The sequence below is a fragment of the Scyliorhinus torazame genome, chromosome 9, assembly GCF_047496885.1.
Source record: "Scyliorhinus torazame isolate Kashiwa2021f chromosome 9, sScyTor2.1, whole genome shotgun sequence".
Taxonomy (NCBI): Eukaryota; Metazoa; Chordata; class Chondrichthyes; order Carcharhiniformes; family Scyliorhinidae; genus Scyliorhinus; species Scyliorhinus torazame.
In genome coordinates, this window is record NC_092715.1 from 248,558,883 (window position 1) to 248,571,820 (window position 12,938).

General features: G+C 46.6%; 1 protein-coding gene across 1 annotated transcript in view; it reads left to right on the plus strand.

Annotated features, from left to right (window-relative positions):
- Positions 1-12,938, plus strand: part of dnah6 (dynein, axonemal, heavy chain 6) — a 522,203-nt gene that overhangs the window by 249,643 nt on the left and 259,622 nt on the right. Inside the window, exons 41-43 of the mRNA XM_072517256.1 lie at positions 5,536-5,667; positions 6,326-6,497; positions 8,545-8,691. Of these exons, the coding sequence (XP_072373357.1) occupies positions 5,536-5,667; positions 6,326-6,497; positions 8,545-8,691 (451 nt within the window). The remainder of the gene's footprint in view (positions 1-5,535; positions 5,668-6,325; positions 6,498-8,544; positions 8,692-12,938) is intronic.

Below are 12,938 nucleotides of genomic sequence, written 5' to 3' on the forward strand. Positions count from 1 at the left end.
AGTGAAAAGTATTGTTTCTTGCATGCTATACAGACAACGCATACTGTACATAGGGAAGGAAGGAGAGACTACAGAATGTAATGTTACAGTCATAGCTAGGGTGTAGAGAAAAGATCAACTTAATACAAGGGAGGTCCATTCAAAAGTCTGATGGCAGCAGGGAAGAAGTTCTTGAGTCGGTTGGTACGTGACCTCAAACTTTTGTATCTTTTTCATGACGGAAGAAGGTGGAAGAGAGTATGTCCAGGGTGCGTGGAGTCCTTAATTATGCTGGCTGCCTTTCCGAGGCAGGGAAATGTAGACAGGATGGGAGGCTGGTTTGCGTGATGGACTGGGCGACATTCACAACCTTTTGTAGTTTCTTGCGGTCTTGGGCAGAGCAGGATTCATTCAGAGCTGTGATACAACCAGAAACAATGCTTTCTATGGCGCATCTGTAAAAGTTGGTGAGAGTCTTAGCTGTCATGCCAAATTTCCTTAGTGAGTACAGAAAGTAGAGTCGTTGGCAGGATTTCTTAACTATAGCGTATGTGCAGAAGCTGGGGAAAAAGAGGCCACAATGAGCATACATGCTGGAAGAAAGAGGAAGCTATAAGCAAAATTAATAATAAGCAAGAGCAGAACAAAACAGCTTGGAACCAGAACACAAGAAGATGTGTTCACACGTGCAAAAGAGTCAAGGGGAATGAGACGTTTCATAGACAAAGGACAAATTTTCACTGAATGTGCTTTCCATTGCTGGTGCTACAAATAGATACTGGGTCACTCCACTGTTGGATGGACAGCCAGTAAGGATGCAGGTTGACACTGGGGCAGCAGTCATGCTGGTGCCAGAGACTGTAAGGGAAAACTCAGACATATTCCCATGAAACCTGCATGAATATTTTAAAAAACATACACAAGTGAAGTGGTTCCATTGAAGGTCCGAATTAATGTAGCTGTACAACAGATCGTACAGACAGCAGATTTGCCTTTACCTATTGTAAAGGGCAATTATTTGGCAATAATTGGTCAAAAATGGTTGGAAAAGATTTAACTAAATTGGACCGAAGACAACCTGACGACTAATGCAGAATCAAGCCTGACAAAAGTTCTCATGAAACACAACGGCATTTTTATGGAGAACTGGGAAATATGAAAGACATCATTAAATTGAAGATTAAAGAAGGCTGCCAAGAGAAATGCTTGTAGGCATGATTGGTAGCCTATGCTATCAGACCAAAAGCAGTAGCTGACTTGGAAAGACTGGTGAAGACTGGAGTCTTGGAATCTGTCAACATTAGTGAATGGGCAGCACGGTAGCATTGTGGATAGCACAAATGCTTCACAGCTCCAGGGTCCCAGGTTCGATTCCGGCTTGGGTCACTGTCTGTGCGGAGTCTGCACATCCTCCCCGTGTGTGCGTGGGTTTCCTCCTGGTGCTCCGGTTTCCTCCCACAGTCCAAAGATGTGCGGGTTAGGTGGATTGGCCATGCTAAATTGCCCATAGTGTCCGAAATTGCCCTTAGTGTTGGGTGGGGTTACTGGGTTATGGGGATAGGGTGGAGGTGTAGACCTTGGATAGGGTGCTCTTTCCAAGAGCCGGCGCAGACTCGATGGGCCGAATGGCCTCCTTCTGCACTGTAAATTCTATGATCAATCGTACCAGTTATTAAGAAGGGCAGATCTGTGCGGATTTGCGGAGATTCAAAGTCACTCTAAATCCAATATTATGTGCCGAACTATAGCCTCTACCCCATATCGATGACCTGTTTACAGAGTTAGCAGGAGACCAACATTTTGTCAAAATCGATCTAAACCAGGAATATCTGCAAATGAATTTAGATCAGAATTCCCAAGAACTTCTGACGATTGTGACACACAAAGGTTTGTTTGGGTACCGAAGATTGTGGTTCGATATCACATCAGCTCTGGCATTATCCCAAAGAGCAATGGACCAAATCCTAAGTTGGCTAAGTGGAGTCCAGTGTTACCTGGATGGCATTCTGGTTACTGGTAAAGACGAAGAAGAACATCTTCAGAATCTGGATGCAACTCTTCAAAGATTGGAAGACTATGGATTGAGAGTCGGCAAGGACAAGTGCAAATTCTTCCAGTCTTCATCAAATATTTGGGAAATGTAATGGATGCCATGGGCCTTCATGAATCTCCTTTGAAGGTTAAGGTGATTACAGAGGGTCCTGTACCTCAGAAATGGAAACCAGTTGCGATCCTTCTTGGGATAGTTTAACTACTGCAGCAGATTTGTTCCAAATTCGGCGACTATTTAAAAACTGCTGCATAACCTGCTGTACCAAAACACACAGTGGAAGTTGTCAGATTAGTGCAACAATGCCTTTGTGCAAGTCAGGGAGGCATTGCTTAAATCTGAAATTCTGACACATTTTGATTCAAACCTACCTCCACAGTTAGTGTGTGGCACATCTCCCTATGGTGTTGGAGTGGTGATATCCCACATCATCTTGTTGGGTGAAGAGAAACCCATTGCTTTTGCATCCAGACATTGAGAAAAGCTGAAAGTAAATGTGCACAAATCGAAAGAGGAGTCTTAGGAATTATCTTTCAATCCATAGAATCCCTACAGTGCAGAAGGAGGCCATTTGGCCCTCCAATATGCCCTGCCTCTCCGAAAGGGCAACCTACCTAGGCCCGCTCTCCCACTCTATATCCGTAATCCCATAACCCCACCTCACCTGAACATCTTTGGATACTAAGGGGCAATTTAGCTTGGCCAATCCACCTAACCTCCACATCTTTGGACTGTGGGAGGAAACCGGAACACCCGGAGGAAACCCATGCAGACACAGAGAGAATATGCAAACTCCACACAGACAGTCACCCAAGGCCGGAAATGAACCCAGGTCCCTAGTGCTGTGAGGCAACAGTTCTAACCACTTTGCCACCGTGCCGCCGTGTAAAGGGATTCCACCAATTCTTGTATGGAAGAAAGTTCACATTATTAAAGGACCATCGTCCATTAATGACAATTTTTGGATCACCTACAGCAATACGTTATTTGGCAGCAAGCAAAATGCACAGTTTTTGTCTGCACGCACTTACGCCATCAAGTATCAACAATTAAGTTTTCAGTGTAATGCAGATGGGCTTTCTTGTTTACCACTACCAAATAGTTTATCAGCAAGTGGTTCGAGCAGAGGTATTTCTATTTTGAACAGGTAAACAGTACACCTGTCACTTCAGGACAAGTAAAGATGTGTACTTGGAGTGATCCAAGTAATGGAGATGGTGCTAAGAGGCAAGACCTGAAAACCAAAATCTGACCTGAAACCTTACTCAGCTAGAAGATTGGAGTTCCCTGTACTGTCAGGATGACTTGGGGGCTCAGAGTAATCATTCCACTACCACTGAGAAGATTAGTGTTGGACAAATTACACGGGGACCATTGTGGAATTATGAAAACGAAAGAGACAGTGCACTGCTATTTCATGTGGCCTGGATTGGTTGCAGGAATAGAGAAGAAGGGTGGAACATTTTCTTCACGGGTGAAGGGACAAAACCAACCACTGTTAGCACCGCTACATCCTTGGAAATAGCCGGAGAAGGCTGGGAATGGGTGCACATCGACTATGCAAGACCTTTTGATGGACAAATGCTCCTACTCACGGTCAATGCTCATTCAAAGAGGCCAGAAGTCACCATAATGAACTTAATCAGAAAAGACTATTGAGAGGTTAGGAGACGTCTTTCATAGATTTGGATTTCCTGAACACTTAGTGAGTGATAACAGATCTGTTTACAGTTAGTCTCTCAAGAATTTGAAAGTTTCTTGAAACTGAACGGTATACAACATATTAGGTCGACACAGTACCAACTTGTTATGAATGCACGAAGAGAAGGTTTTGTACAAAACATGAAGCACACATTAAGGGCAAACAGGGAACAAGGTTCGTTGACCAAACATAAATCAATTCCTACTTGTGTATAGGAATACAGCTCATTCAACAATGAAAATTTCTCCAGCGTTACTGATGATGAAACGACAATTACTCAGCATTCAACGTATTGAAGCCTCCAAATACAAAATAAATTGTTCAAAAGAAACAACAAGGTCAGGTCGAATGGCAGGAAAACAAAGTAAAATATTGTATCTTCCGCCAAGAACAAGAAGTTATGGCTACGAGCTACTCTGCAGGAAAAAAAAAAGGATTCTTGCTATGATCATCACACTATGATCATCACACATTTTTATTTCACAGACCGGACCTGTCTCGTATACCATCCAGACCTGGGATGATGTCATTTTCTGGAGGCATATGGACCAACTGTTGACGGGGAGAACGAAACGTCAGAAATGGCACCTGCAATGAATCTGAATTCAACTTTGCAAAGTTCTGATCTGAACCTTCATGAAACCCAGACACCAACAGAACCTACTGAGGAAAGTAAGAAGTCTTACAACACCAGGTTAAAGTCCAACAGGTTTGTTTCGATGTCACTAGCTTTCGGAGCGCTGCTCCTTCCTCAGGTGAATGAAGAGGTATGTTCCAGAAACATATATATATAGACAGATTCAAAGATGCCAGACAATGCTTGGAATGCGAGCATTAGCAGGTGATTAAATCTTTACAGATCCAGAGATGGGGTAACCCCAGGTTAAAGAGGTGTGAATTGTGTCAAGGACAGTTGGTAGGATTTCGCAGGCCAGATGGTGGGAGATGAATGTAATGCGACATGAATCCCAGGTCCCAGTTGAGGCCGCACTCATGTGTGCGGAACTTGGCTATAAGCTTCTGCTCGGCGATTCTGCGTTGTCGCACGTCCTGAAGGCCGAGGAAAAACAACTCCTGAATTTCAGACCAAGCACAGAGTCGATCTCTGTTTCCAACGTTGACACTGCTTAAAACAACAACATCTGATGACATTCATACAAAGTCACAGGCACCAAAGGTTACTACTAGTGCCAAGAAGCAGATGCCTGAGGCTCGTCAACAACAATTCAGAGAAAGACGACGACGAACTTTCTGATTTACTGATTATTGTTGTTTGATTATTATTCATGTTACACTTGTTTAAATTTGTTGGAGATGTTCGATTTAAAGGGGCAGGGAATGTTATGCATTTATATTGATTTCTGAGAAGCTACACTGAAGCGGCACTGAGTATAACGAAAGATGTATGATGGCGTGACGTCACCTTAAGTGACATCACCGATCGCTAGCAGGGGTAACTGTGCAGAGTGAGGAAGCGACCCGTACTGAACACACCTCATTAATAAAACTCCTTTAGTTTGTCAGTCTCCGTGCCTCCTAGCATCAATCCAGCGGACACAATGCCACCTACTCCTTTATTGCTCGCGCTCTTATCTAGATTCTCCTTATATTCATCATCCCAGCCACTTCATGTGTTGACGACGTCCACGTTTTCACCATACTCTAAAGATGTTCTGAATTTTGCATTAAATATATTCATGCCTATCTCATAATTATGACCCCTGGGTTTAGACGCCCCCACAAGTGGTAACATCTTCTCCAAATCCACCCTCTTGAATCGCTCTTCAATTTATTTGTATTTTAGGAAGTTACGATCGCTGCTGCCTGTGCCCCCCCTGGTGGCGGACGAAATCCTGTGACTCCCCGTTTCATAAGACACTTCAGCATGTTGTGCCTTCCAACCCCCTCTGAGCACAGCCTGAAGCAAATTTTTCAGGTTAGTAATTTCCCTTGCATGGCCGTGTTAAGAAATCTGATTCATTTTGTACTCTTTTTTTTTTGGAAGGCTGGTTTTCTGAGTTTGTTGCTGCCGGCAAGGAGCCTGCCATGCAAAAACATGAACTAACTATTCACAGTGGCACAGCAGAGACAGATGAGCAACTTGGCTTGCATTGATCTGTATAGTTGGTGCTGCAACTTGTTTAAGCTTCTGGGTTGCTATAGAGTAAAGGAGACATGAGTTCTGCTTCTCCACAAAACACCTTTATTACTTTGATCCAACTTCACACACAAATCTCCACCAACAAATAGTGCCGCCTGTAACCCCTTTTATATACCAGTGACTTCTATTGGATAATTCACATCAAATTAGTATTTAATTGGAAGGTCTGTTAATCCATTTCTAACACAACTATGCGAGGTGAACCAAAAGCCAACCTTGCAAGCTTAATTGAGGAGGTCTCCGAGTGAACCAATGCAATCATTCAGATCACCTGTACCTGGCTCCATTTCGATTCCTAATCTTATGAAGTATTTTATATTTGTAACCAATTTGTACAACAATTGTTGAAAAGGTGAAGCAGTATTTCTAAAATCCAGTCTACATCACTCTCTACATGTTTCTTCAGCTTTTTCTGTTCCTTTCTGCAATTCAGGCTATTTTGAATGGATTTCTGGCAGAATTTACTCTTGGCGTGAAACAATGTTCCATAAGTATTGTGGAAGCTGCTGTTGAGATTTACCATCGAATGAGTGTTGACCTACTGCCTACACCTGCCAAGTCTCATTATGTTTTCAACCTACGGGATTTATCAAAATGCATACAAGGTAAGACGTCACCTGTCCTGCTGTCTCATCTCCTCATTGGCTGCTAATTTTTCAGCACTGTTCACGGTATTTTGCACTCGCCTCCATTGAATATTCTGCACCATTGCACAGTCCGCAGGCTTCAATTCTGATAAAAAGCAAAATACTGCGGATGCTGGAAATCTGAAATAAAACAGAATATCCTGGCTAACCTCGGCAGGTCTGGATGCATCTGTGAAGAGAAAAACACAATTGACGTTTTGAGCCTGTTGTGGAACAGATTATTATACAAATGAATCTCAGGAGTCTCACGTACAGAACGATTGGTTATTTGCCAACACGTTGGGAGAGCACTACCTCAGAGAATGTATCTGAAGCAGGACCCTGCCCAACTGAGAAATCATCGGACATTTATACATTGAGAATCACATGGGCAATTCATTGCTTAGATTTCAACATTGCCTGTTTTAGGTTTACATTAAATAAATATTTCTGTTTGCAAATTTTCACGAGGCAGGGCATCTGCTACCCCAAGCATTATCTGTCTTCCCTATCTCTCAGAGATTCCTCCTAATCACTCCCAGGTGCCTGTTGCTACCACGCTTGATCTTGTCAGGTCAGGTCTTTGAGGTCTGGTCTTTGAGGTGTACAGAAGTCACCAGGCAATCAAGTCACTGATAGGAGCCTGAAGACATCCGATGTCTACTGATACTAGCTGGCTGTTTAATCACGTAGGCATCCAGCTAGTGGTGCCTATGTGTCTTTGCCATATCAGCATAATAGCTGGTTATGTCTGAAGCTGCTTACTCGAACTGCATTGCCCCTTACAATTAGTATCGTTCACAAAATTGACTATTTTGCAATGAGTTTCTGCATCAAGGTCATTTATGTGAGTAGAAACAATAGTGGCTCCAACACTATCCCTTGCAGTACATCACTCAGTGTGTTGAGTCCCCACTCAACATAATTCATAATGAGTACCATTTGGCCTAGAAATTTGATTGCATTGCGTTAAGATTACAGGCATGAAATGGGCAACTAGTGGTCCCATATGGCAAACAATGTACGTGCACACCAGAAATCCTCCACCCGCCGTGTTGGATCGGGCGACACCTTAGATACCAGATTACCTGTCGGAAATAGTGAAAATGGTTTTAGTTGGGGTTAGTGGATCGTTGGGTGTCCTGTGGGGAGTTAAGAATGTGGAGGGAGTCCCATGGCAGGAGTAGTTAGTAGGGGTTGGAGGGAGGACTTGTGGGGGTTGGGAGGGTGGGGGGGTCCCATGGGGATTTGGGGCTGGGCAGTCAACGCGATAGTTACCCAGAAGTTAGAAGTGTCTTTAATCCTAACTTTTCTTGTGTGACTATTACTATAAGACAGTCAGCACCATTCAAAATTTACCATTTATGGTTCAGCACGGTGGCGCAGTGGTTAGCACTGCTGCCTCATGGCGCCGAGGTCCCATGTTCAATCCCGGCTCTGGGTCACTCTCCGTGTGGAGTTTGCACATTCTCCCCATGTTTGCGTAGGTTTCGCCCCCACAACCCAAAGATGTGCAGGATAGGTAGATTGGCCACGCTAAATTGCCCCTTAATTGGAAAAAATGAATTGGGTACGCTAAATTTATTTTAAAACATTTTTTTAAAAATGACCATTTATGTCATACTTTTGGGTGATTCCCATGACAGAACCATGCCCAACGGAAGTTTGAACTTGCTGGGCAATTGCCATGCAATCCTTACTTGGAGATTTCCGGAGACCGTTTCCCTCGCACATCTTTGGTGTACTTCCCAATTACACAGCCCTGGAGCCCAGAAGTTATGGACTCTTGTAGATATTGTGATTGCATGTTTTATATTTAAAATAATCAAACACCTAAATTAGACCGAGAACATTTTACACCTTTGTTGCGACATTATGTCTAGATCTGATTACACATTACGCACTGGCCTCTCTTTGTCTTTTAAATGCCAATCAGACTGCTGTATATTTCCATTATTTTGCATCCCCTGCAAATTTCTGGCATTTGAGCTTTGTTTTTCCTTTACATATTTATTTTTCCTTTCAGGCATTCTTCAGTGTAACCCTGGGACAGTAAGAACTGATCAACAAATATTTCGGCTTTTTTGCCATGAATGTCAACGAGTCTTCCACGATCGGCTAATAAACAATGAAGACAAACATTATTTCATCAATATGTTGTGTGAATTGTCCGGTAAGGAATTCTACCCTAGCCACTGTTTCAAAATGCTCAGATGCAATATGTTAACTGTTGTGAAGTGTAGCTGTATCATGGAGTTTATTTTGTGACTATCATTAGAATGCAGAATAGATACTATACATACTTCCTAATGCCCAGATCAGAATTTCTTTTTTTTTTCAAATATGTTTATTCAAGTTTTTCAATAAATGTTTACAAAACACTCCAAAAAGGAAAAAAAATATACATAAGAAAAGAAAAGTAAAAAGGGAGGCCTCATGCCATCCCCTCCAACAACTTAACCCACTAAACTAAACTATCTAACAGAGAGAAAAAATGGGGCAAACGTCCCTTACAATAACAAAAACAAGCCAACCCCCCCCTTCTCCCCCCTGGGTTGCTGCTACTCTTGACCTCCACCTAACGTTCAGCGAGAAAGTCTAGGAACGGTTGCCACCGCCTGGAGAACCCCTGCACAGACCCTCGCGAGGCAAACTTTATCCTCTCCAACTTGATGAACCCTGCCATGTCATTAATCCAAGCCTCCACGCTTGGGGGTTTTGCATCCCTCCACATTAGTAGGATCCTCCTCCGGGCTACCAAGGACGCAAAGGCCAGAACTCCGGCCTCTTTCGGTTCCTGTACTCGCGGCTCATCTAATACCCCGAATATTGCTATCCCCCAGCTCGGTTTTACCCGAGTATCCAAGACTTGGGACATAGCCTTTGCGAAGCCCCTCCAGAACCCCTCTAGCGCTGGGCACGCCCAGAGCATATGGGCGTGATTCGCTGGGGTCCCCGAGCACCTCACGCATCTGTCCTCCACCCCAAAAAACTAGCACACCCTCGCCCCTGTCATATGTGCCCTGTGAACCACTTTGAACTGGATCAGGCTGAGCCTGGCACAAGACGAGGAGGAGTTAACCTTACCCAGGGCCTCCACCCACAAGCCCTCATCCAGTTCCTCACCCAGCTCCTCCTCCCACTTGCCCTTCAGCTCCTCCACTGAGGCTTCCTCCGCCTCCTGCAACTCCTGATAGATCGCCGAGACCTTGCCCTCTCCCACGCATACGCACGAGGTCACCCTGTTCTGAATCCTCCGTGCGGGAAGCAGTGGAAATTCCCTTACCTGCCTTCTCATAAACGCCCTCACCTGCATGTACCTAAAAGCGTTTCCGGGGGGTAACCCAAATTTCTCCTCCAGCGCCCCCAGGCTAGCAAAAGCCCCGTCAATAAATAGGTCCCCCATCCTTTTAATTCCCACCCGATGCCAGCTCAGGAATCCGCCATCTATCCTGCCCGGTGCAAACCTATGATTGTTCCGTATTGGGGACCAAATTGAGGCCCCCACTCACCCCTGTGCCGTCTCCACTGCCCCCAGATCCTCAGAGTCGCCGTCACCACCGGGCTCGTGGTGTACCGTGTCGGCGGTAGCGGCAAAGGTGCCATCACCAACGCTCCCAAGCTAGTGCCCACGCATGACGCCGCCTCTAATCTTTTCCACGCCACCCCCTCTCCCTCATTACCCATTTCTGAATCATTGCCACATTGGCTGCCCAGTAATAACTACACAGGTTCAGTAGCGCCAGCCCACCCCTGTCCCGACTACGCTCCAGAAACAGCCTCTTGACCCTCGGGGTCTTACTTGCCCATACAAACCCCATAATGCTCCTGCTTACTCGCTTAGAAAAGGCCTTGGGGATGAGGATGAGCAGGCACTGGAACACACAGGAACCTAGGGAGGACCGTCATAGAATCATAGAATCATAGAATTTACAGTGCAGAAGGAGGCCATTCGGCCCATCGAGTCTGCACCGGCTCTTGGAAAGAGCACCCTACCCAAGTTCAGCACCTCCACCCTATCCCCATAACCCAGTAACCCTACCCAACACTAAGGGCAATTTTGGACACTAAGGGCAATTCATCATGACCAATCCACCTAACCGGCACATCTTTGGACTGTGGGAGGAAACCGGAGCACCCGGAGGAAACCCACGCACACACGGGGAGGATGTGCAGACTCCGCACAGACAGTGACCCAAGCCGGAATCGAACCTGGGACCCTGGAGCTGTGAAGCAATTGTGCTATCCACAATGCTACCGTGCTGCCCAATAAGATAGTCATCTAAGGCACGGTCTCTCCTGTACACTGAAGGTAGTGAACGCAAGGCACATTGTGTATACTATAATTAGATCTCCCATATAGCGAGTCTTACTTTAGATATTCACAAGACCTTGACTACTCAGGCAGATCTTAGATAAATACTCCTCAACTTTCACAACTTCCACCCTGTCCCCGTAACCCAATAACCCATCCTAATCTTTTTTTTTTTGGACACTAAGGGTAATTTAGCATGGCCAATCCACCTAACCTGCACGTCTTTGGACTGTGGGAGGAAACCGGAGCACACGGAGGAAACCCACGCAGACACGGGGAGAGGGTTTCCTCTGTGTGCTCCGGTTTCCTCCCACAGTCCAAAGACGTGCAGGTTAGGTGGATTGGCCATGCTAAATTACCCTTAGTGTCCAAAAAAAAAAAGATTAGATCTTAACGGACTGCACCCTGCCTGCCAGGGAGAGTGGCAACACGTCCCATCTCCTAAAGTCTTCCTCCACCTGGTCTACCAACCATGGCAAGTTAAGCTTATGCAGGGCCCCCCAACTCCTGGCCACGTGGATACCCAAATACCGGAAACTCCTCTCCGCCCTCTTAAGCGGCAGCTCCTCCAGCCCCCTTTCCTGGCCCCTCGCATGCACCACAAAGAGCTCACTCTTCCCCACGTTAAGCTTGTAACCTGAGAAGTCCCCAAACTCCCTAAGGATCCGCATGACCTCTACCATCCCCTCCACTGGATCTGCGATGTACAAAAGCAGGTCATCAGCATACAACGAGACCCGATGTTCCTCCCCTCCCCGGACCAACCCCCTCCAGTTTCTCAATTCCCTCAACGCCATGGCCAGCGGCTCAATTGCCAAAGCAAACAACAGAGGGGACAGGGGGCACCCCAGTCTCGTCCCACGGTACAACCTAAAATAGTCTGATCTCCGCCGGTTCGTAGACACGCTCGCCACCGGGGCCTGATATAACAATTTGACCCACCCTATGAACCCCTCCCTGAACCCAAACCTACCAAGCACTTCCCATAGGTACTCCCACGCCACCCGACCAAAGGCCTTCTCCGCATCCATTGCCGCCACCACTTCTGTCTCCCACCCTCCGAGGGCATCATAATCACATTCAGGAGCCTCCGCACATTTGCATTTAGCTGCCTGCCCTTCACGAACCCCGTCTGGTCCTCGTGTATCACTCCAAGGACACAACCCTCAATCCTTGTGGCTAGGACCTTTGCCAGCAACTTGGCATCTACATTAAGGAGCGAGATCGGCCTATATGAGCCACACTGCAGCGGGTCCTTGTCCCGCTTGAGAATCAGCGAGATCAGCGCCCGAGACATTGTCGGCGGGAAAATCCCGTCCTCCCTCGCCTCGTTGAAGGTTCTCACCAGCAGCGGACCCAGCAGATCCACAAACTTCCTATAGAATTCGACCGGGAACCCATCAGGCCCCGGGGCCTTGCCCGCCTGCATACTCCCCAACCCCGTAACCAGCTCCCCTATCCCAATCGGGGACCCCAGGCCTTCCACTTGCCCCTCCTCCACTCTCGGGAACCTCAACTGGTCCAGCAACCGCCACATCCCCCCCCGCCCCCCGCCATAAAAATCCCTGAATACTTTTTTTATTTTAGCCGAACTTCGCACCGTGTTCCCCCCTCCGTCCCTGATTCCTCCAATTTCCCTCGCCGCTTCCCTCTTGCGTAGCTGATGCGCCAGCATCCGGCTCGCCTTCTCCCCATATTCGTATACTGCCCCCTGCACCTTCCTCCACTGGGTCTCAGCTTTCCCCGTGGCCAACAAGTCAAATTCGGCGCTCCTTCAGCAGCCCCTCTTCAGGGGAATCCGCATACCTCTTATTCACCCTTAATATCTCCCCCACCAACCTCTCCCTCTCCATCCTCTCTCTCTTCTCCCTGTGAGCCCTAATTGAGATTAACTCTCCCCTAACCACCGCTTTCAGAGCCTCCCACACCACACCAACCGATACTTCCCCATTATCATTGGCCTCTATGTATCTCTGAATGCACCCCCGGACCCGCCCACAAACCTCCTCATCTGCCAACAGTCCCACATCCAAGCTCCACAACGGGCGCTGGTCCCTTTCCTCCCCCAACTCCAACTCCACCCAGTGCGGGACGTGGTCTGAAAT